Genomic DNA, 24,557 nt, shown 5'->3' on the forward strand with positions numbered 1-24,557 from the left:
AAAAAATTTTTTTTTGTCGGTCGTGAGGCTTGAACTCTGGGCCTGGGTGCTGTCCCTCAGCTCTTCAGCTCAAGGCAAGCACTCTATCCCTTGAGCCATAGCACCACTTCCTGCATTTTTGTTTTACTTCACTTTTGTTTGGTGCTAGTCCTAGGACTTGAACTCAGGACTTGAAAGTTGTTTCTGAGCTTCTTTTGCTGAACGCTAGTGCTCTGTCACTTGAGCCACAGCTCCATTTCCATCTTTTTTTTTTGCTAGTTTAGTGGAGACAAGAGTCTCACAGACTTTCCTGGCAGATGTGGTTTTGAACCATGATCCTCAGATCTCAGCCTCCTATGTAGCTAGTTTACAGGCATGAGCCACCAGCATCCAACACTTTCTTACTATTTTTGTTAGCAATATTTAAATATTAATGTGAAATGCATTTAATACATAATATATTGAATTAGTGTTTTAAAATATCATTTTAAATCTTGCCTTTTGAAGAATTTATAGAAAATAATGCATTGTATGTAACTTAAAACATCCATACTAGTATCATTTTTTTTTATGGCACTGGTGAAAACATTTTTTTTTTTTTGTCAGTCATGGGGCTTGAACTCTGGGTCTGGGCATGCTCTACCACTTGAGCCACAGTGCCACTTACAGCTTTTTCTGTTTATGTGGTGCTGAGGAATCGAACCCAGGGCCTCATGCATGTGAGGCAAGCAGTCTTCCTGTAACCCCCCTTCCCAGCCCTGCTGAAAACTTCTTATGCATTAACATCTTTTGTATACAATACTGTGAGGCTAATGTCAAGAAATTTTTTAAGTCAATGTCCTTACTAGTAGCTTCCTCTGAATACTACCTCAAAACTACTCATGCAATAAGTAGAAACCTTCAGATATGTGTCCTCAATAACATTCAAGTGAGACTACTTTCAAATGATTAGCCCCATGTGTATGTTTATTTCTCCGTTTTTGTAGTTGGACTCCCATCTTATTTCCTTAGAGAATTAGTTGCCAGGTAAAATCTGATGAACACTCAATGATAATGTGGGGAAGCCAACATGTAAAATGGATATTGTCTTCACTCCTCCGTTTTCCTACTTGTATTTCATTTTTGATTCTAACCCTATCTGTCCCCTTGTCCATCACGTATTAGCTACATCATGTCCAGACTCTATTCAGTACTTAACTTCCCTAGTCCTGTCACCTTCCTGTTGTAAATCATAGGGTCATCCAAAATACTTGTCTGGGAACCTCATCTTTCAAATCCAGCTCTCCTCCTGAAATTTGTTATTAATAAGTCCCTTGACAAAGACATTTAGAATGTTCTTAAATTTTTATTATTGCATTGCTGCTGCACTAAATGAATATTTAATATTTATTTCAAACAAATATCCATTTTATTCTGTTGTGTCCTGAATATATGCAATTAACTATTCTGTAAAATACAGTAAGAGGGAAAGGACCTATTTCTACTCTCTTCCAGGGTCCTCAAAATATGTAGTTATTTTTTTTAAAGGGTTCAGTTTGTGTTCAGTTTGGGCAGTTTGGACACAGTGAAAGTACTTTCTTTTCTTTCTTTATCCAGAAATTAAATCTTCATGTGTGTGTCTCTTTATAGGGGGGGAGCTTGAAACTATTTTCACAGGATTTTTTTTGTGCTAGAGACATAGTTAGGAAAAAAGTAAGGATTTTAGAGGCAAAAAGAGTTTGAAAATGGCTTTCACAACTCTTCCCACCCATATTAAGTTTAGTAGGTAATACATATTGTACTGAATTTTTTTGGACATCTCCATTCAGCAGAATAGACTCAGAATGATTCAAAGATGTCAAAAATGGGAAGTGGCACTGTAGCTCAAGTGGTAGAGTGCTCGCCTTGAGCTGAAGAGCTGAGGGAAAGTGCTCAGGCCCAGAGTTCAAGCCCCACTACCACCACCACCAAAAAAAAAACTTCCAAAGATGTCAAAAAATGATGTGCAAATTAAGGTAAAGTCTTAAAATTTTTTAAACATGGAAACTGAAATCCATTTTAATTAGGGCATTGTCTTTGGAATGTTTTTACATTTCTAGAACAATTACAGAGATGGTAAAGCATATTCTAACTATCTATATGATCAACTTAAATTAACACAATTTTATGAGGCAAAGAATATCACAGGATAAAAATGTAATAGGTAAGTATTATGAGCTATTTAGCTACTAGAATACAAAATTTATCTTTAAAAGTTTTTCTTTCAAAACAGGAATACATATTCAATTATTAGCAGGAGAGAAATTAAAGTAATAAAGGTCACAAGTGACTCAATCTGGTGTTGTGGCATGGGGGAAAGGCCTGTTAAACTCGTTTCTTCATAAAATTCCTCATGGATCAAAGAGCTTTAAAATTGTTATAAACTGGAAGATTTGGTTTGCAAAGAATTCAATTAATGGGGAAATTTAAATGTTTTCTTTCTTTTTTTTTTTTTTGTCGGTCGTGGGACTTGAACTCTGGGCCTGGGCGCTGTCCCTCAGCTCTTCAGCTCAAGGCGAGCGCTCTACCACTTGAGCTACAGCACCACTTCCGGTTCTCTGGTGGTTTATTGGAGATAGGAGTCTCACGGTCTCTCCTGCCCGGGCTGGCTTTGAACCGTGATCCTCAGATCTCAGCCTCCTGAGTAGCTAGGATTACAGGCGTGAGCCACCAGTGCCAGGCTGGAAATTTAAATGTTTAGTGAAAAAAAATGTGCTTTGAAGTAGGAAATTATCCTGTTTTACCAAGATATCTGAGCACAAGAAGAGAAAATAGAAAGCAAGACATCTTAGACACTAGAGAACAGGGTGGAGTTTATAGAGGATGAAAGTAATATATTGTAATACTATTTCTGCTTATGGAATAAAAAGGTTTGAAACACTTTTCCACATAAGTTGTTTCTTACAAGTTCACATTTCCTTATTAAGCTTCCTTGCACATTCAGCCCTAAGATAATTCAAGAAAGACATGCAATTAAATTAGTATAATGTTCTTAATTTCTTTTAACAACACTTTTCAAGTTTCTATTTCAATAGCATGTTCTTGGAATCAGATGTTTTCTAGGTATTGTTTTTCTTAAGATCCAGTACCAATAATATGATTCCAACGAAGAACAGGATGTAATCATTAATAACAACCCCTAGTATTGTAAGGCCCACACAAAATCAATCATGATTTTCCTAATCAACACACTGCAATTGCATATTTGTATATTAACCACAAGTGGTTATCTCTACTTAAAAATTACATGAAAAAGAGGATTTCCAACAGTTGGTGCTTTGTTAAAACTAAGGATCATAATATGCATACCTTTGTGGTAAAAAATATAATATTATTCAGCAAGATATAAAACACATATTGAAGCTGGAAAAACAAGAATTCTAGTAGTGTGGATTTTGGAAACAAAAATACTTACAGGTTTGAGCCACATGATGTCGCACTTTACCACAAAATAGAACTCAAAGAAGAGAACAGAGAGAGGGAAAAAAAAATCCTTCCATTCTTACTGGAAGCTGTATCCTCCATCGGACGACTGAAAAATGAAGGATGTAGTAGCACTGGACTGACTGATCAGATGATTTCTACTAACTCTGAGACAAGATCCTAAGTTTTAAAAAAAGGTACAGTGCACTTGAGATGGAATTTTCCTGGGCAAATGGCCAGGAATCCCAGCGCCTGCTGCTCTCGGTTCTCCTTTTTGCATTCTTGGAGGCAGGAAGCAGCCAGCTCCATTACTCGGTCTCCGAGGAGGCCAAACACGGCACCTTCGTGGGCCGCATCGCGCAGGACCTGGGGCTGGAGCTGACGGAGCTGGTGCCGCGCCTGTTCCGGGTGGCGTCCAAGGGCCGCGGGGACCTTCTGGAGGTAAATCTGCAGAATGGCATTTTGTTTGTGAATGGTCGGATCGACCGGGAGGAGCTGTGCGGGCGCAGCGCGGAGTGCAGCCTGCACCTGGAGGTGATCGTGGACAGGCCGCTGCAGGTGTTCCACGTGGAGGTGGAGGTGAAGGACATTAACGACAACGCGCCTGTGTTCCCTGCGACACAAAAGAATCTGTTTATTCCCGAATCCAGGCTGCTTGACTCTCGGTTTCCACTAGAGGGCGCGTCGGATGCAGACATCGGAGCCAATGCTCTGCTTACTTACAGACTGAGCCCCAATGAATATTTTTCGTTGGAAAAACCATCAAATGATGACCAGGTAAAAGGTCTTGGGCTTGTATTAAGGAAATTTTTAGACCGAGAAGAAACGCCGGAGATTTCTATAGTACTCACTGCCACTGACGGAGGAAAACCTGAGCTGACTGGCACCGTTCAATTACACATCACAGTACTGGATGCCAATGACAATGCTCCGGTTTTCGACAGACCGCTGTATACGGTGAAACTGCCAGAAAACGTTCCAAATGGAACATTGGTAATTAAAGTGAATGCTTCTGACTTAGACGAAGGCTTGAATGGAGACGTTGTTTATTCATTTTCAACTGATGTTTCACCAAATGTGAAAAACAGGTTCTACATAGACCCAATCACAGGACAAATTATTGTAAATGGCTATATTGACTTTGAAGAATGCAAATCCTACGAAATTCTAGTGGAGGGCACAGACAAAGGACAGCTCCCACTATCTGGCCATTGTAGAGTTATTGTAAAAGTACAGGACATCAATGACAATATCCCAGATTTGGAATTCAAGTCTCTCTCACTTCCGATTAAAGAGAACGCTCCTTTGGGCACTGTCATAGCCTTGATCAGCGTATCAGACCAGGATTCAGGAGCCAATGGGCAGGTGACCTGCTCCCTGATTCCTGACACACCCTTCAAGCTGGTGTCCACTTTCAAGAATTACTATTCATTGGTGCTAGACAGCGACCTGGACCGAGAGACCACCTCTGAGTATAAGGTGGTGGTGACCGCGCGTGACGGGGGCTCGCCTCCGCTGTGGGCCACCGCCAGCGTGTCGGTGGAGGTGGCCGACGTGAACGACAACGCGCCCGTGTTCGCACAGGCCGAGTACACGGTGTTCGTGAAGGAGAACAACGCGCCCGGCTCGCACATCTTCACGGTGTGGGCGCGCGACGCGGACGCGCAGGAGAACGCGCGCGTGTCGTACTCGCTGGTGGAGCGGCGGGTGGGCGAGCGCGCGCTGTCGAGCTACGTGTCGGTGCACGCGGAGAGCGGCAAGGTGTACGCGCTGCAGCCGCTGGACCACGAGGAGCTGGAGCTGCTGCAGTTCCAGGTGAGCGCGCGCGACGCTGGCGTGCCCGCCCTGGGCAGCAACGTGACTCTGCAGGTGTTCGTGCTGGACGAGAACGACAATGCGCCTGCGCTGCTGGGGCCTCCCGGCGGCGGCGGCGGCGGCGGCGGCGGCGCGCGCAGCGAAGTGCTGTGGCGCTCGGTGGGCGCTGGCCACGTGGTGACCAAGGTGCGCGCGGTGGACGCGGACTCTGGCTACAACGCGTGGCTGTCGTATGAGCTGCAGCCGGCGGCGGCCGGTGCGCGCAGCCCGTTCCGCGTGGGGCTGTACACGGGCGAGATCAGCACCACGCGCGCGCTGGACGAGGCGGACGCCGCGAGGCAGCGCCTGTTGGTGCTGGTGAAGGACCATGGCGAGCCGGCGCTGACGGCCACCGCCACGGTGCTGGTGTCTCTGGTGGACAGCGGCCAATCGCCCAAGCTGTCTTTGCGTGCATCGGAGGGCGCCGTGGCTTCGGAGGCGACGCTGGTGGACGTGAACGTGTACCTGATCATCGCCATCTGCGCGGTGTGCAGCCTGCTGGTGCTGACGCTGGTGCTGTACGTGGCGCTGCGGTGCTCTGGGGCGGCTGTGGGGCGGAGCGAGGGCGCGTGCGCGCCTGGGAAGCCTGTGCTGGTGTGCTCCAGCGCGGTGGGGAGTTTGACTTACTCCCAGCAGAGGAGGCAGAGGGTGTGCTCAGCAGTGGTTCCATCCAATACGGATCTCATGGCCTTCAGCCCCAGCCTTCCACCCTGTCCAGTTAACCCTGATAAAGCGGAGCAAGTGGCTGGCGAACCAGATTTCTCCGTCAAAGTGAGTAATTTTTCTTTAAACAACATCCTTGTATTTATGCTTTTGTGGTTCTGTTCCTTTGCAAATATCTTTTCATTTTTTATTTTTTGTCCGTTGTGAGCCCTGAAGTCTGGGCCTGGGTGTTGTCCCTGAACTCTTCAGCTCAAGGCTTAGTGCTCTACTTCTTGAACCACAGCCCCACTTCTGGCTTTTACTGCTTATGTGGTGCCGAGGAATCGAACCCAGGGCCTCATGCAGGCAAGGCAAGCACTCTACCACTGAGCCATCTTCCCAGCCCTCGTTTGGAGATATATTAAAAGTGAATTTCAGTTTATGATCTCAATTAGTGTTGCCTGGTCACTGTTAGATTCCTCTTCCTTGGTTTTCTCCCCTCCCATTTATATATTCTTGTTTATTGCTTGTTTGTTGTTGTTGTTGTTTTTGTTGGTCGTGGGCTTGAACTCTGGGCCTGGGTGTTGTGCCTTAGCTCTTCAGCTCAAGTTTAGTGCTCTACCACTTGAGCCACAGCACTATTTAATTAATGTCTTTTGAAGTTGAGAGGTAACTGGGAAACTGAGGTAGGATATTCATTTGAGAGCATTAGGTTGACACTAGACTGGCAACGTAGTGACAGCTGTCTATATTCCTTTGGTATTAGAAGATATCAAAGCAGTGTATATTGCCTTCTTTCGTTCTTTGTTATCAACACACATATATTTGTAGCTTCTAATACATTTCCTTTTGACTGTCTTTACCATATGAAATCAAAGTTTAGGAAAAAGTTTCACATATATTTACCTAAAAACATACATGAATATGGTAAAAAGTAATACCACTTTACCATGCCAACTACCCATCTTCATTCCTTATGCTACTCACATGACCCTAAGTTACTTTCCCTTATTTTCTTTAATATATAATCTCACACTTGATGTTTACAATTAATACATGTTTCCTGAACCCCTACATAAAATTACACAGTGTTTGTGTCCTTTGCCTTTGTTATTCATCATTACTTTTGAAACCATCCTCCATTTTTACATGTGGTGGTCATTCATTTTGTTTCACATCTAGGGCTATTTCATAAGCATGCTATGATCTAGTACATAGTTGAGGAATTTGTATTGGGTTTTTGAATGTCTATGATGCTGTTTATAAGTATTTTGTACCTTTCTTTGGAGTCATTCATGCATATTTATTTTCTTTTGTCAGTCATGGGGCTTGAACTCTGGGCCTGGGTGCTGTCCTGCAGCTCTTAAGGTCAAGGAGAGTGAGCTACCACTTGAGCCACAGCACCACTTCCGATTTTCTGGTGGTTAATTGGAGATGAGTCTCACAGACTTTCCTGCCAGGGCTGGATTTGAACTTGAATCCCAGCCTAGCCAGGGCTGGCTTTGAACTTGAATCCTTAGATCTCAGCCTCCTGAGTAGCTAGGATTCAGGCTTGAGCCACCGGCACTGGTACATGCACACTTCTTCTAAGTATTTTTCTGGTAGTTGGGCTAGTGAATTACGGAATATGTATTTTTGGCTTTGATTTTAGTAGATGATAATGACAAACTTTTCCTTTATGAATGTTTGTATTAGTTGTATATATGAATGAATCCCTGCTGCTTCAGATAATCAATACATTTTTCAATTATTTTCATTTCAATCATGAAATGGAATGTTTTTTATCTTATTTTAAATTCATTTCATATTTTCTCACTTTGATGAGGTTGAACTACTTTCTAGGTGGTTATTAGCCTTTGTTTAGAACTTGAACTTAGGGCCTTTGTGCTATCTCTGAGCTTTTTGCTCAGGGCTAGTGCTTTACCACTTGAGCCACACCTCCACTTGTGGTTTTTTTGGTGGTTAATTAGATATAAAAGAGATTCTGCTTAGCCTGGCTTAAAACCATGATCCTCTGATGGCAGCTTCCTGAGTAGTTAGGATGGTGAGAGCCACCAGGGCCTAGCTTGCTTAATTGTTTATAAAACTTTTCCTGTTGCTGAGATTATTTTTTGTTCATGCTGTATTTTCCTGAGCTCATTGAGCATCTTTATTATGATTTGTTTGAATACTTTGTCATCTAATTAATATGCTCCATTCCTTTATATCTGACTTATAGAGATTTCAAAAATTGTTTTGATTGTGCCTGTTCTGTCTCTATCTCTGTCTGTCTGTCTCTGTCTCCCTCTCTCTGTCTCTGTCTCTGTCTCTCTGTGCCAGTCCTGGGGCTTGAATTCAGGGCCTGCACACAGTCTCTGAGCTTTATTTGCTCAGGCTACTGCTACATTATTTGAGCTACACACAGCTCCACTTCTAGCCTTTTGGTGGTTAATTGAAGATAAGAATCTCAGAGTCGGGCTGGGATGTAGCTCAGTGGCAAAGCGCTTGCCTAGCAAGTGCAACGTCCTGGGTTCGATCCCCAGTACCAAAAAAGAAAAGACAAAAAAAAAAAAGTTAAAAAAAACTCAAACAAAAAAAGAATCTCAGAGTCTTTCTTGCCTTGGCTGGTTTTGAACTGCATTTCTCAGATCTCAACCTTCTGAGTAGCTAGGATTAAAGGGTTAAGTCCCCCTTGTTTTCTTATTTTTGTTATTTCTTGTTAGTATTGTAATATTTCTCGGTACTATCTCTTCCAGTCTTCCTGGCTTGGCTTTGTTAGGAAAAGAACTTTCATCAATTAATCTGAGTAGAGATTCTGGGTCCTTTCAAACCTTCTCTTGGATGATTTTTATTTGAACTTTTCTATATATTTCTAGGTGAAGGGACTTACTAGTGTTTTTCCCCAGTATCTAGGAATCCCTGATCCCTTTGGAGTCTGTCTACTGTACCATGGATACTCTAGAAAAATAGCATCTGCACAGTCCTTTTGTTCTAAGTGGTCCCTAAGCATCTAGAATTTGCTGGGTCCTCTCTATGTGCTGATTTAGATGATACAGAACAGAGACCTTTACTACCACTTAGACTCCACAACATTGGATATCTGATGTTATATTCCAAAGCAGTTAAATCTATGTATGTTGACTTTTGTTCATTTGCAGCACTAGCATACCATCTAGACTCTTGTGTGTGTGTATGCTGCTCTAAGTTGCCTAGAATGTGTTGGGCTTCATTAACATGTTAAAAAGTGACACTGAAACTGGTTCCTTAGGGAGTGGCTCTTATTTTGAAAAGTCAGGATGTGCTCTCAACTTTTCTGGTTCCTGGCCAAGGGAGAAGTTAGAAATTGGCCGTTTAATCTTGATAGAGCACAGGATTGTTAAAAAAAAAAAAAAAAAAAAAAGACTGTGGGAAGAAGGTGCTCTGATGCTGGTGACCTGTCGGAAGTAATTCCTTCGACTTGTTTAAGAATGCAAGGAGGCAAGCAGCTGGGGGTAGGGGCGGGGCGGCCCTGGTGCAGGGGCTGTGGTGGTATGCTGGGGAAAACTGCTGCAGTGGCTGCATTAGCAGCGGGATTGGCAAGAAACTACTAAAGTTCCCGTGGAACCAAAGTAAAATTGTATAAAACCATAATGGATGGAGAAAACCTGTGGTGGCTGTGAAGGCTCTGATGCCTTGTATGTCAAGGTAATATCTTCTGATGGTCACAGATTTATTGTAAACAGAGAGCATGCATTAACATCAGAAATAATAAAGGCCATGTTGAGTGGCATGGGTCAGAGTTTACTGAGAATAAAACAAATGAGGTCAATTTTAGAGAGATCCCTTCACATGTACTATCAAAAGTGTGAATGAATTTTACCTACAAGGTTCGCTACACTAACAGCTCTATGGATTTCTGAATTTCCAGTTACACCTGAAATTTCACTGGAACTTATGATGGCTGCAAAACTCCTAGGTTGTTAAAGAAAATACATTATAATAAACTATTAATTTTTTTTAGTATTTAATAGCTGTAGCTTTAGGTAACTTTTTCACTTAGCGTTTTGACTGTATGCAATTGAACTATAAAGTTAATTGCGAAGCAGATCATCTTCTGTTCTTTTGCATACAATCAGAGTTGAAATTTGTTTGCTATATTGTCAAGGTAAGGACATTCTCAAAAACTAAGAAATAAATAATGACAGTTTAAAAAGACAATTTAAAAGAAGGTGCTCTGAATTTTCTCACCACACTTGATATGGAAAGTTTTTTTTTTTTAAACAAATCTGGAGCCTTTTACTTCAGTTCTAGACTTCTCATAATGGAAACTTTTCTGTATATTTTTGTTGATTTGGCATCTTAGAAAAGGATAATCTGATCATACATGTAACACAATCTTGCTGATGTCACCATCCTTGTTTTTTTGTTTTTGTTTTTTTGTTTTTGTTGGTCCAGTCATGGGGCCTGAACTCTGGGCCTGGCGCTGTCCCTCAGCTCTTCAGCTCAAGGCTAGCGCTCTACCACTTGAGCCACAGGGCCACTTCCGGCTTTTTTCTTTTTGCTTATGTGGTGCTGAGGAATGGAACCCAGGGCCTCCGGCTTGCAAGGCAAGCACTCTACCACTGAGCCACCTTCCCAGCCCAGTGTGCTCTATCACTTGAGCCACAGGTGCCACTTCTGGTTTTCTTGTGGATAATTGGAGATAAGAGTCTCACAGACTTGAACTGTGATCCTCAGATCTCAGCCCCTTGAGTAGCTAGGATAACAGGCATGAGTCACCGGCTCAACTACAGTCTTGACTTGTTAAAAACCTAATTTAAATAAATAGTTTTACAAGTCAAAACAGTGCTAGGACCTTGAGTAACAACTTTTATGTACCCCTCACTTTCTGTTACTGATATGCTTTAAAAAATTATCTTTAGGAGTTGGGAAGGTGGCTCAGTGGTAGAATGCTTGCCTTGCATGCATGAGGTCCTGGGTTCCATTCCTCAGCACCACATAAGCAGAAAAAGCCGGAAGTGGGTGCTGTGGCTCAAGTGATAGAGCGCTAGCATTGAGCTGAAGAGCTGAGGGACAGTACCCTGGTCCAAAGTACAAGCCCCACGACTGACCTCCCAAAACTACTCAAAAACTACTTATCTTTAGTTTTTCAAAGAAGATTCAATTCAAGATGCCAGTTTATCAGTACAATGCATCTCAATCAATATCATTCCTTTTTGATAGGCCTTTTGATTATACATATGTTCTAGGTACACGAGCATTATTTATTATTGTCTTGTATAATTCACACCCATAAATGTTGATGTTTCTTTCTGGAATCATTCCTCTTGTGAAAAAGATATTTGGACAAGTTTGTATTTCACTATCCTTTTGTGAAATAGTTTGTTGAGGACTGAATTCTATATTAGATGTTATTTTTTTTCTAGCATATTGAAGATTTCTTTCCATAGCCTTTGAGAAGATGGTTATCAAGTTTATTATTTAGATATTATGTTCTATTTTCCCTATCTACTTTTATATATTTTTGATTTTAGCAGCATTATTACATGACAAATTTTAGTTTACCTTGCTTGCAGTTTTCTTTCCTTTTTTTTTTTTTTTTTTACAATTTCCTAAGACAAAATTAGCAGTCTACCTTCAAATATTGCTTCAGTACCATATTTCATCTCTTTCTCTTCTGTTACTCAAAGCACATATTTATTAAGTATTTTCACCATATCATCTATCTTTTCACACAGTATTTCAGCTTTAAAATCAACTTTTCCCTTTGTTGCGTGGTGCATATGTTTTTCTGCTCCCTGGTTTACTTTACTAATTCTCTCTTCTTAACCAGTCTACTACCCAAATCATCAACTGAATTCTTAACTGCAATTCTGGCCTTTTCAGTTTTAGAATTTTCTTTTCATTTAAAAATAGGCTATGGATTATGTGTGTGTATGTGTGTCTATGTATATTAAATTGTTCACTGTGTATGTAGTTCAAAAAATGAATCACAATTATTTGTGATTTGTTTCATCACTTTAAAAACAGAATCATTGGTGTGTATATTGCTCTCTTATTACTGTATATGTTATACAGGAAGGAAATTTCACTGTTATATCACCACATGTTTACACTGTATTCTAAGCAATCTTGCTCCCTCTATCACACTCTCTTGTTTTATGTTTTCTCCATGATCTTTTTTTTTTTGGTTGTTTGATAATTTTGGATTGAATTATGGACATTGTGCATGAAAACCTGTGGTTGGTCTGGATGATGTATCTCCTTTCAGAGGAAGAAGAATAAACTTCTAAATGGATTTAGGGAGTTAATTAGAAATCTTGAGTTGAAATAGATACTGTGACTTTCCTTTTTTCTTAAGTACTATGTATAATTAAAAATCTTCATGATATTTCATTGTTGTTGCTCCTATTCAATACCCTCATTGTGTTTCATAGATCAACTTAAATGAAAATTTGTATTTTATTTTAAAACCTGCTTCTTTCTCTTCTCCACTAAGAACCAACCCATCACAGGTGTGTTTGCCCATTAGTTATTTTATCTTTTTAAACCTGGGATACTAACTATGAAAATCCATTCGGGAATCCAAGTGAATGGGTGACATTGTCCAAAAAAAGTTCTCATTACCTGCCTTACATAACTGTAACCCCTCCGTACATCACATTTATAATAACAATATAATTACAATAAAATATTAGAGAAATAAAAAACCCTAAAAAAAAAGAAAAAAGAGGAAACCCTCCAGTTTACCTAGGATTCTAATACTGGACAAAATCTGAGAAATGATCATTTCCATGTGTTTTCTTCTGGAACTGATTAATTAAGTGTAGTCCAGATACATAACAAAACTTGCCCCAGATTACATACTTTATTTTAGTTTCTTGCCCTTTTCCACTAAATAAGCTCATTTGACACTTACAAAACTAATATACTTCTATGGAAGATTGTTTATTTTTTATTTTCTCAGCAGTATGTTAGCGTAATCCTCATACCTAAACTGAAATATACTATATTTTATCACAATTCTTCAGTTTTTCTTTCTTTTCTGAATTATTCTACAAGCAATACTATGATGTATATTATATGCACACAATAGGATAAATTAATTTCCACCTTAGCTTTTGAGAGGTCAGTTGGCATAGCAGCACAAATTCTTTTTGTGAAGATTTACAAAATTGCTTCAAATTTTCCTTTTATCTCCCTATACTCTAGTAGATCTGTATGGTTTTCTACAGAGGAGAAATTCAGCTTTCCTACTTGTACTTGATAAAAATGAAGGACACTGATACCCTCATGCAAATTAAATTATACTTGCTTCTGAAATTTTACTGAATTATTTCAGGAACTTAAGTGTCACCTTAAAACATTACATCGTTTCCACGATCTAATTCATTTTCAGACTACACATGTTGCTTAGTGCTAGACTGTCTATTTAAATGCACGTAACCCTGCATTCAATACCTGGCACTACAAAAAAAATCATTCTACTAAAAGAAGTTCTGTTTATACAAGAGTTGTGTTTAAAGATGAATGAGTATTTTTAGAGAAGAGACTAAGGAACTTGATTACTCAAGAAAGTAATCTGTAATATCTGAATTATAGAATGGCATGCAAAAATTCAAGGAAAAAATTTATTCTTCTGGGGTTTTCAATGAAACTCAGACTTAGAGAACATATATGCTGATAAAGTATTGTTCAAGTTTAGAGTTGATTTTTGAAAGAAAAATATAAGTGATAATTCAAAAAGAAAATACAACTTAACATGTAAATATGAGTCAAATGTCAAGTCTTTTCTCATAAAGTAATAACATGAGATTTTTTTTCCATAACAGGAAAAGCATATTAATGGACACTATCACTTTTTCTCCATTGAACAGAAATTCATTAAGACTAAGTAGAGAAAGAAAAAGCTATAACTATTAAAACTTCTTTTGATCAGATTTGTAAAATCCTCTATAAATAAAACATTAATACACAATAAGCACTGGGGTGTTGTAACTGCACATGCATCATTTTGTAATGCTTTAATCTATGTATTCAGCATGATTCACTTTAATTTAAAGATATTTTGATTGACTGGATATTTGAGATGTAACTCACTAATATGAGGTAAATAAAACAAAGAAAAAGAAAAATACTTACGCGTTCATCCACATGATGTCGCTAGACACCGCGCGGTTTTCACTCCCTCCACTATGGGAAAGAGGCAGTGACTACATTGTACTTAGAAAGGGGAAGGATCTTCCATTTTTCTGCTGTCACAGAAGCTCCAAAGCAGATATAGTTTGGAATTCCGTTTTGTGAGGCTATATTGCGTTGATGCAATAGAGATTAGAGAGGGGGAACAAGACTGCGATGCTATATTCCCAGAGAAAAAGTCCGGGATTCCGGTGTCTGCTGCTCTGGCTTCTGCTCCCCGCAATCTGGGAGGCAGGGAGCGGCCAGCTCCACTACTCGGTCCCCGAGGAGGCCAAACACGGCACCTTCGTGGGCCGCATCGCGCAGGACCTGGGGCTGGAGCTGACGGAGCTGGTGCCGCGCCTGTTCCGGGTGGCGTCCAAGGGCCGCGGGGACCTTCTGGAGGTAAATCTGCAGAATGGCATTTTGTTTGTGAATGGTCGGATCGACCGGGAGGAGCTGTGCGGGCGCAGCGCGGAGTGCAGCCTGCACCTGGAGGTGATCGTGGACAGGCCGCTGCAGGTGTTCCACGTGGAGGTGGAAGTGAAGGATATTAATGATAACCCTCCTAGATTCTCTCGGCCAGAACAAACGTTATTTATTTTAGAGTCAAGAATGCCAGAATCGCGATTTCCAGTAGAGGGCGCGTCTGATTTGGATGTGGGAGCAAACGCAGAACTGAGATACAAGGTCAGTCCTAATGAGTATTTTGACTTGGATGTTAAAAGAAACGAAGAAGAAACAAACATTTTAGAGCTAGTTTTGAAGAAATCGTTAGACAGAGAAGAAACTCGAGAGCATCATTTATTAATGGTTGCAATTGATGGAGGAAAACCTGAATTAACAGGTACAGTTCAATTATTGATCAGTGTTTTGGATGCAAATGATAATGCCCCTGTATTTGAGAAGTCCACTTATAACGTCAGATTGTTGGAAAATACACCAAGAGAGACATTAGTAGTTAAAGTGAATGCATCAGATGCAGATGAAGGCATTAATAAAGAAATAGTATATTTCTTCAGTAATCTTGTTCTTGATGATGTAAAATCTAAATTTATAATCAATTCCACCAGTGGTGAAATAAAGGTTAAGGGAGAACTGGATTATGAAGACCGAAAGTTATATGAAATTTACATTGATGCTTTGGATAGAAATCCATTCCCATTAAGTGGTCATTGCAAAGTTACAGTGAAACTTGTGGATGTGAATGATAATGCCCCTGAGATGGCCATAACTTCCCTATTTTTGCCAATCAAAGAAGATGCTCCCCTAGGCACTGTCATTGCTTTGATCAGTGTGTCTGACCGCGACTCAGGTGCTAATGGGCAAGTGACCTGCTCCCTAACACCCCACAACCCTTTCAAGCTGGTGTCTACTTTCAAGAATTACTATTCATTAGTGCTGGAGAGCGCCCTGGACCGAGAGACCACCTCTGAGTATGAGTTGGTGGTGACCGCGCGTGACGGGGGCTCGCCTCCGCTGTGGGCCACCGCCAGCGTGTCGGTGGAGGTGGCCGACGTGAACGACAACGCGCCCGTGTTCGCACAGGCCGAGTACACGGTGTTCGTGAAGGAGAACAACGCGCCCGGCTCGCACATCTTCACGGTGTGGGCGCGCGACGCGGACGCGCAGGAGAACGCGCGCGTGTCGTACTCGCTGGTGGAGCGGCGGGTGGGCGAGCGCGCGCTGTCGAGCTACGTGTCGGTGCACGCGGAGAGCGGCAAGGTGTACGCGCTGCAGCCGCTGGACCACGAGGAGCTGGAGCTGCTGCAGTTCCAGGTGAGCGCGCGCGACGCTGGCGTGCCCGCCCTGGGCAGCAACGTGACTCTGCAGGTGTTCGTGCTGGACGAGAACGACAATGCGCCTGCGCTGCTGGGGCCTCCCGGCGGCGGCGGCGGCGGCGGCGGCGGCGGCGGCGGCGGCGGCGGCGGCGGCGGCGGCGGCGGCGGCGGCGGCGCGCGCAGCGAAGTGCTGTGGCGCTCGGTGGGCGCTGGCCACGTGGTGACCAAGGTGCGCGCGGTGGACGCGGACTCTGGCTACAACGCGTGGCTGTCGTACGAGCTGCAGCCGGCGGCGGCCGGTGCGCGCAGCCCGTTCCGCGTGGGGCTGTACACGGGCGAGATCAGCACCACGCGCGCGCTGGACGAGGCGGACGCCGCGAGGCAGCGCCTGTTGGTGCTGGTGAAGGACCATGGCGAGCCGGCGCTGACGGCCACCGCCACGGTGCTGGTGTCTCTGGTGGACAGCGGCCAATCGCCCAAGCTGTCTTTGCGTGCATCGGAGGGCGCCGTGGCTTCGGAGGCGACGCTGGTGGACGTGAACGTGTACCTGATCATCGCCATCTGCGCGGTGTGCAGCCTGCTGGTGCTGACGCTGGTGCTGTACGTGGCGCTGCGGTGCTCTGGGGCGGCTGTGGGGCGGAGCGAGGGCGCGTGCGCGCCTGGGAAGCCTGTGCTGGTGTGCTCCAGCGCGGTGGGGAGCTGGTCCTACTCTCAGCAGAGGAGGCAGAGGGTGTGCTCTGGGGAGGGCCCGCCCAAGACCGACCTCATGGCCTTCAGCCCCAGCCTTCCCCAAGGTCCTACTTCTGCAGACAACGTGAGTCTCTCAAAACGTACTACATTTTTTATAGTAATTCCTTAAATATATTAACTGTATTTAATTAAGATTAATTTATGCATAGTTTAGCAGCTTCCTATTAGATATTTGTTGTTTAATTTTTACTAATGCATAATCTGTAATACCTAATACATAGTTCTGAAAAAGCTAGCCTATTGGCCATAGCATATTTGCACAAAATCTTGCAGTCACTATGCTTTCTTTTTCTTTTCCATGTGTGTCATATGTCTTACTATGTAGCACCAGGCTGATTTTTCTTTAACTCCAGACTTAGTATCTCAACCTCCTTAGGAACTGGTATTATAGATAGGCTTTACCACTCCTGGCTGTAGTTATATTAAGTAACCAGTTAATCTTTTTTGATATAAAATCTTTTTTGTTGTTGTTGTTGTTCTTGGGGCTTGAACTCTGGCCTTGGGTGCTGTCCCTTCGCTCTTCAGCTCAAGGCTAGTGCTCTACAACTTGAATACAGCGCCACTTCCGGTTTTCTGGTGGTTTATGGAGATAAGAGTTTCACGGACTTTCCTGTCCCGGCTGGCTTTGAACTGCAATCCTAAGATCTCAGCCTCTTGGTTTAGCTAGGATTACAGGCGTGAGCCACCGGCGCACAGCTGACATAAAATCTTATATAACAATATCCTATTTAATCTCTAGAAAACATTATAGAGGATATTGTGAGACCTAGAGGTTAAAAAACTTATTAAAATCTCTATGAATGCACTGAATGCTTTACACCAATACATCAATTACGATTTTCCCTTTCTATTCACTTTCAATTATTTATTGGCTATAGCAATTTACTTTCTTTTTTACCTTCTCATTTGTGTAGTAATGATTCCGTTCAACTTTGTCTTTGCTTTTGCATACTTATGATACATTTAATAATTTAATTTTAAATGTTCAGGTAGTGGTTTTGTTTATTGAATACCATTTAAAATTCTAGCAGCACAAATAGTACAGTTGATACTTCTACTCTTTTTTTTGCTAGTCCTGGGGCTTGAACTCAGGGCCTGGACACTCTCTCTGAGCTTCTTTGCTCAAGGATAACACTCTACCATTTGAGCCACAGCAACACTTCTGGCTTTTTCCATTTATGTAGTACTGAGAAATCAAACCCAGGGCTTCCTTCATGCATGCTAGGCAAGAACTCTACCACTAAGCCACATTCCCAGCCTTCCATTCCACTTCTACCACAAATGTACTAAATTTTGTTTAGATTACCTCAAGATTTTTATTTCTAAAAATGTTTTCATAGAAATGTTTTACAAATGTTAGTATTGATTTAACTCATTTCCCTCTCTGTCTCCTTTGTCAGTTGTGGGACTTTCAGGGCCTGGGCGCTGTCCCTGAACTTTTTTTGGTCAAGACTAGTGCTCTACCACTTTGAGCCACAGCTCCACTTAGAGTTTTTGAGTGGTTAATTGAAGATTAGTCTCATGGGAACTTTTTTACTGGGCTGGTTTCTGATCATGATTCTCAGATCTCAGCCTCCTGAATAGCTAAGACTATAGGCATGAGCCACCAGCACCTGGCTAACTTTTTTATTTGTACAAGGATATGCTTCATTGTGATGTTGAATTCCTTTTAATTTTTTTCATGTAATATTTCTTGGTCTTTATGGATTCTTAGGGAGATTTTCAATCCATTGATCTCCACCTATAGTTTTTCATTGTGTGGATATGCAATAATTTATTTTCCCAAAAAGTTAGCCCTGAAATTTGGTGAAAGAATCAATTTTCCTGGAATTTGCACATTTTCCTTTAAACATTGCTTATATTGATAAGAAAGAATTGTCCAGTCTTTTCATTTAAAAAATCTTACTATATTTGTTTAGAAAATTTTCCTCTTGGTTGGGTGTGTGGTGCACAGATGTAAGCACAACACACAGGAGATTTAAGTAGGAGAACAAAGAGCTCCAGACCTGTCTCAACCAAGCTAAATCAGTCCAAAAGAAATACAAGACAAGCACAAACACTTGCAATATATAAACTCTCTGGTTTATAATTTTTTCTTTGGAGAATGAAGAAGTTATTTTATTTATAGAGACAAGTTTCCTCCACTTTATATTCCTCTACAACTTGATTGAACTATTTCAATAAATAAAATAGAGAAAAATGTAGGCTATTTGTTTACAAAATAATTATTATTTTCTACCTGAAAAAACCTACAAACCAACTAGATTGCATTATTAAGCTTTGGGAACATTTGAAGAACTGCAATGGAAAGAAAATACAGTATTAATTTTTAGTTAATTTTTTTGGGGGGTCCGGTCATGGGGCCTGAACTCTGGGCCTGGGTGCTGTCCCTCAGCTCTTCAGCTCAAGGCTATCACTCTACCACTTGAGCCACAGCGCCACTTCTGGCTTTCTTTTCTGCTTATGAGGAGTTGAGGAATCGAAGCCAGGGCCTCATGCATGCAAGGCAAGCACTCTACCACTGAGCCACCTTCCCAGCCCTAATTTTTTTTTTGTTGGTCGTGGGGCTTGAACTCTGGGCTTGGGCACTATCCCTCAGCTCGTCAGCTCAAGGAGACTCTACCACTTGAGCCACAGTATCACTTCTGGTTTAATAGTGGTTTATTGGAGATAAGAGTCTCATGGACTTCCCTGCCTGAGCTGGCTTTGAACCGCAATCTTCAGATCTCAGCCTCCTGAGTAGCTAGGATTACAGGCGTGAGGTACTGGTGCCCAGCTAGTTAATTTTTACCAGTAGAAAATTTAGGTAGAAAGTATGCTTTACTAGGGGCTGAGAAGATGGCTTAGTGGTAGAGTGCTTGCCTTACATGCATGAGGCCCTGGGTTCGATTCCTCAGCACCACATAAGCAGAGAAGGCCAGAAGTGGCACTGTGGCTCAAGTGATAGAGCACTAGCCTTGAGCTGAAGAGCTGAGGAACAGCACTCAGAGTTCAGGCCCATTACTGACAAAAAAGAAGGAACTATGCTTTACTTTAGCCATGCCTATATGACAAGCAGCCACTATAGAAAACCTTCAACCAACACATTGCCAATATCTCTTTCATGAATCCTTATATTCTTCTAGGCAAAGGAATTTCTATATTTGGTGGCTGTTAGCAATAAACTTTTTGTTTTCTCACAATATGAAGTCTGTGAAAGACCTAGAAAATAGACTCAAGTGAATTATTTTAACACAGAACTTCTAATAGAAGAAAGGCTTTGTTTTAAAATTTGTGAGGCTTTACGTATGTCAGAATAGTGGAAGAAAGTGAGTGTAAAATGTTTTGTTTGAAAATTTTTATTGGTAACTTGATTTTCTTTTCCTTAGAGGGATTTTAATCAATCCAAATAATAACATAAAGGATAAACTGATGGTCAAGTTGAAATTAGGGCTTTATGTTAAGATACGATTATCCCACTTTTGCAGATAAAAATAGAAGAATTAAAAAAACTCAGCTTGGACACATGTCATATTGGCGAAGGGAGAAATACACATTATTGTTTGCAAAATAATTTTGATATTGGAAAAAGTTGAAAATAAATAGTTATGATCTCCTTGTAGGTCACTCAAAGTGATTCTAATATGTTGGCATTTCTATATTTAGTAAATTTTATTTAAATTGTACTCATAAAGATACATATGTAAAAAGGCAGATTACAGCCCACCTTAGAATAAGGTCAGCAAGGAGAAAGAGTAATTTAAAAATTCTATTGGTGACATGACAGTGTTTGTGCCATTGAACCAAAATGTGCATTTCAAATATTTGAATTTAGGGCATTAATTATTAGTCATGCTTCTATAGTACTTATGTTTTTATATTCTACATGTTTCTATCTAGGAGTCAGAATGTGGGGGTGAAGGTGACAGGAATATAGAACAGGGGGAATGCAGATGTGGGTTGTGAATACATCAGAAAGATTTCGTTTGGAACATGGAAGAGGAATGAGAACACATAAGGGTAAACCACATAGGGGGCTGAAGCTCTGAGATCAGGACAAGGTCATTTAAGAACAAGTGAAGAATCCAAAGAAACAAATCACAAATGGGTAAAATTTCCATCAGAAAGTGTTTAATATATGGGAGGGAAGTAAGTGAAGTGGGAGGACTAATATCAACTATCCAGAAGTTAATAAATTTTGTAGATTCAGGCATGATAGCATAGTTCTGTAATCTCATTACTGGAGAAGCTACAATAGGAGTATCTGGAGTGTAGCCTGGGCTATATAGTAAAATCTACCTCAAAAATTGTTGTAAATGTGCGCTAAAATTACTATCCTATTATTACAGAAAAGAGCCTTAAGCATATATGACATTTTACTGAGAAAAGAAACAATGGACGTCAACATCTATAAGGTTGAAATTACTAAGACAAAATTGTTAATCTCAAATGACATCATTTATCCAAAGCAATTCTGATAAACGCAGATAGGCAATTTTCTGCTTTAGCCAAATTTATAGAATAAGTCACATTTCTAATTTCCAAGACAAGTTTGCATCATATTTGAAATGTCTAAACTTGGTACCAAATTTGAAGTATTGGATTGAAAGTTGTTTGCAGTAGATAACCATGGAACTTACTGTCAATTATGAAATGAATTACACATAGTGACACGGATTCTGAAAATCACACACAAAAGGATTTACTCTAAAGGTAAGGTAAAAAAATACTAAAGAATGATGAAAGTACAGTGGTTATATGAATTCAGTACTTACCCTTTGGAGCCGCATGATGTCGCTGTCTACCATGGATTTACATCTAGCTAGTGTACAAAGCACAAGCTTTTTGCTGCATTCTTCCAAGACTGCTGAATGATGGCGGACGCAGAAAGATTGAATTAACAGACGTGGAATCAAAGATATTTTCTTCTTTATGCCGGAAAAAACTTCTAATGGAAATAGAACAGGAGGTATTTCATATGGATTTGACCACTGAAGGCAGACTAGGAAGGCGATGCTTCATGTTCTGGCTTCTGCTCCTTGCTGCCTGGGTGGCAGGGAGCGGCCAGCTCCACTACTCCGTCCCCGAGGAGGCCAAACACGGCACCTTCGTGGGACGCATCGCGCAGGACCTGGGGCTGGAGCTGACAGAGCTGGTGCCGCGCCTGTTCCGGGTGGCGTCCAAGGGCGGCGGGGACCTTCTGGAGGTAAATCTGCAGAATGGCATTTTGTTTGTGAATGGTCGGATCGACCGGGAGGAGCTGTGCGGGCGCAGCGCGGAGTGCAGCCTGCACCTGGAGGTGATCGTGGACAGGCCGCTGCAGGTGTTCCACGTGGAGGTGGAGGTGAAGGACATTAACGACAACCCGCCTGTGTTTCCAGTGAAGGAGCAAAGATTGCTGATTTATGAATCTAGGCTGCCGGATTCTTTGTTTCCACTAGAGGGCGCAGCAGATACAGATGTTGGATCAAATTCTGCCTTAACCTATAAACTCAGTTCTAGTGAGTATTTCGCGCTAGATGTGAAAACAAGCAGCGATGGCAACAAACAAATTGGGCTCAGGTTGAAAAAATCTTTGGACAGAGAGGAGGCTCCTGAACACAGCCTACTCCTGATGGCCACCGATGGAGGGAAACCTGAGCTCACGGGCTCTCTTCAACTGCTGGTCACCGTGCTGGACGTGAATGACAATGCTCCCAGTTTTGAACAGGCTGAATACGAGGTGAGAATATTCGAAAACGCAGACAATGGAACAATGGTTATCAGAGTGAATGCTTCTGATCGTGATGAAGGAACCAATGGGGCAATTTCATATTCGTTTAGTAGCCTCCTTTCCCCCATGGTTTTGGACCAGTTTAGCATAGATGGGAAAACAGGAGAAATTGTAATTAAAGGGAATCTGGATTTTGAACAAGAAACCTTATACAAAATCCGAGTTGATGCAACAGACAGAGGACACCCTCCGATGGCAGGGCACTGTACGGTTTTAGTGAAAGTATTAGATAAAAATGACAATGTACCTCAGATTGCATTGACGTCTTTATCCTTGCCTGTTCGAGAGGACGCTCAACTGGGAACCGCCATTGCCCTGATTAGCGTGTCAGATTCTGACTCTGGAGACAATGGGCAGGTGACCTGCTCCCTGACGCCTGACACACCCTTCAAGCTGGTGTCCACCTTCAAAAATTATTACTCATTGGTCCTGGACAGCGCTCTGGACCGAGAGACCACCTCTGACTATGAGTTGGTGGTGACCGCGCGAGACGGGGGCTCGCCTCCGCTGTGGGCCACCGCCAGCGTGTCGGTGGAGGTGGCCGACGTGAACGACAACGCGCCCGTGTTCGCACAGGCCGAGTACACGGTGTTCGTGAAGGAGAACAACGCGCCCGGCTCGCACATCTTCACGGTGTGGGCGCGCGACGCGGACGCGCAGGAGAACGCGCGCGTGTCGTACTCGCTGGTGGAGCGGCGGGTGGGCGAGCGCGCGCTGTCGAGCTACGTGTCGGTGCACGCGGAGAGCGGCAAGGTGTACGCGCTGCAGCCGCTGGACCACGAGGAGCTGGAGCTGCTGCAGTTCCAGGTGAGCGCGCGCGACGCTGGCGTGCCCGCCCTGGGCAGCAACGTGACTCTGCAGGTGTTCGTGCTGGACGAGAACGACAATGCGCCTGCGCTGCTGGGGCCTCCCGGCGGCGGCGGCGGCGGCGGCGGCGGCGGCGGCGCGCGCAGCGAAGTGCTGTGGCGCTCGGTGGGCGCTGGCCACGTGGTGACCAAGGTGCGCGCGGTGGACGCGGACTCTGGCTACAACGCGTGGCTGTCGTACGAGCTGCAGCCGGCGGCGGCCGGTGCGCGCAGCCCGTTCCGCGTGGGGCTGTACACGGGCGAGATCAGCACCACGCGCGCGCTGGACGAGGCGGACGCCGCGAGGCAGCGCCTGTTGGTGCTGGTGAAGGACCATGGCGAGCCGGCGCTGACGGCCACCGCCACGGTGCTGGTGTCTCTGGTGGACAGCGGCCAATCGCCCAAGCTGTCTTTGCGTGCATCGGAGGGCGCCGTGGCTTCGGAGGCGACGCTGGTGGACGTGAACGTGTACCTGATCATCGCCATCTGCGCGGTGTGCAGCCTGCTGGTGCTGACGCTGGTGCTGTACGTGGCGCTGCGGTGCTCTGGGGCGGCTGTGGGGCGGAGCGAGGGCGCGTGCGCGCCTGGGAAGCCTGTGCTGGTGTGCTCCAGCGCGGTGGGGAGCTGGTCCTACTCTCAGCAGAGGAGGCAGAGGGTGTGCTCTGGGAAGGGCCCGCCCAAGACCGACCTCATGGCCTTCAGCCCCAGCCTACCTCCTCATTCTGTGGGGATGGATGTAGGAGACCATCAGGAGTTGAAAGAAGATCGTTGTGCAATAGTAAGTCTACATACATATAAGTAATTCATGTTTAATTTTCATTTTAAATTTATTGTGTATATAATGTGTATTATCGTTTTAAAATCAATTGATTTCACTTTAGTATCTTTTTTCCCCTAATGTGCTGTTCCTGCAGCTCATCCTAAGGGATTCTGTCCTAAGCTCTTTTGCTCCAGGCTAGTGCTCTGTCACTTGAACCACAGCGACAGTTCAGCTTTTTGGTAGGTAATTGGAGATACTTTGTTTTCTGGGCTGGCTTCAAGCCAGGCTTCTCGGATCTCGGCTTCCTGAGTAGCTGGTATTACATGTGTTTGCCATTGGTGTCTATATATGTTTACATCTTTTTATTCTATTTCTTAGTCTTTCATTTCTAAAATTTTTAAAATTCAATTAGTAAGCATTATTTCACGCATTTCACACCTCATGTATTTTTATATTGAAAGTGTCACTTTCATTTCACAAGTTCTTTTTTCTGTAGAGGTTTTCATGTTTCACAGTGATATTTTCATTACCTATATATCAAGTCTGTACATTTTAACCTTAGGAGATAAATATGTATATACATTTTTTTTTCATTCTGGTGTCAGTCTTGGGGTTTG

General features: G+C 42.9%; 3 protein-coding genes and 1 pseudogene across 3 annotated transcripts; all 4 read left to right on the top strand.

Annotated features, from left to right (window-relative positions):
- Positions 1-3,630: 3,630 nt before the first annotated feature.
- On the top strand, positions 3,631-9,059 carry LOC122118029 (protocadherin alpha-4-like). Its single transcript, XM_042691879.1, has 2 exons — positions 3,631-6,075; positions 9,054-9,059. The coding sequence occupies exons 1-2, from the start codon at positions 3,634-3,636 to the stop codon at positions 9,057-9,059; spliced, it is 2,448 nt and encodes an 815-aa protein (XP_042547813.1). The 5' UTR covers positions 3,631-3,633.
- A 469-nt stretch (positions 9,060-9,528) lies between these two features.
- On the top strand, positions 9,529-9,858 carry LOC122118030 (annotated as a pseudogene).
- Positions 9,859-14,229: 4,371 nt separating this feature from the next.
- On the top strand, positions 14,230-16,692 carry LOC122118031 (protocadherin alpha-5-like). Its single transcript, XM_042691880.1, has one exon. The coding sequence runs from the start codon at positions 14,230-14,232 to the stop codon at positions 16,690-16,692; it is 2,463 nt and encodes an 820-aa protein (XP_042547814.1).
- A 4,821-nt stretch (positions 16,693-21,513) lies between these two features.
- LOC122118032 (protocadherin alpha-6-like) lies at positions 21,514-23,982 on the top strand. Its single transcript, XM_042691881.1, has one exon. It carries the CDS (start codon positions 21,514-21,516, stop codon positions 23,980-23,982), a length of 2,469 nt encoding a protein of 822 aa, XP_042547815.1.
- Positions 23,983-24,557: the final 575 nt, after the last annotated feature.

Source organism: Dipodomys spectabilis, unplaced genomic scaffold, assembly GCF_019054845.1.
Source record: "Dipodomys spectabilis isolate Male_0828 unplaced genomic scaffold, ASM1905484v1 ptg000147l, whole genome shotgun sequence".
Lineage (NCBI taxonomy): Eukaryota > Metazoa > Chordata > Mammalia > Rodentia > Heteromyidae > Dipodomys > Dipodomys spectabilis.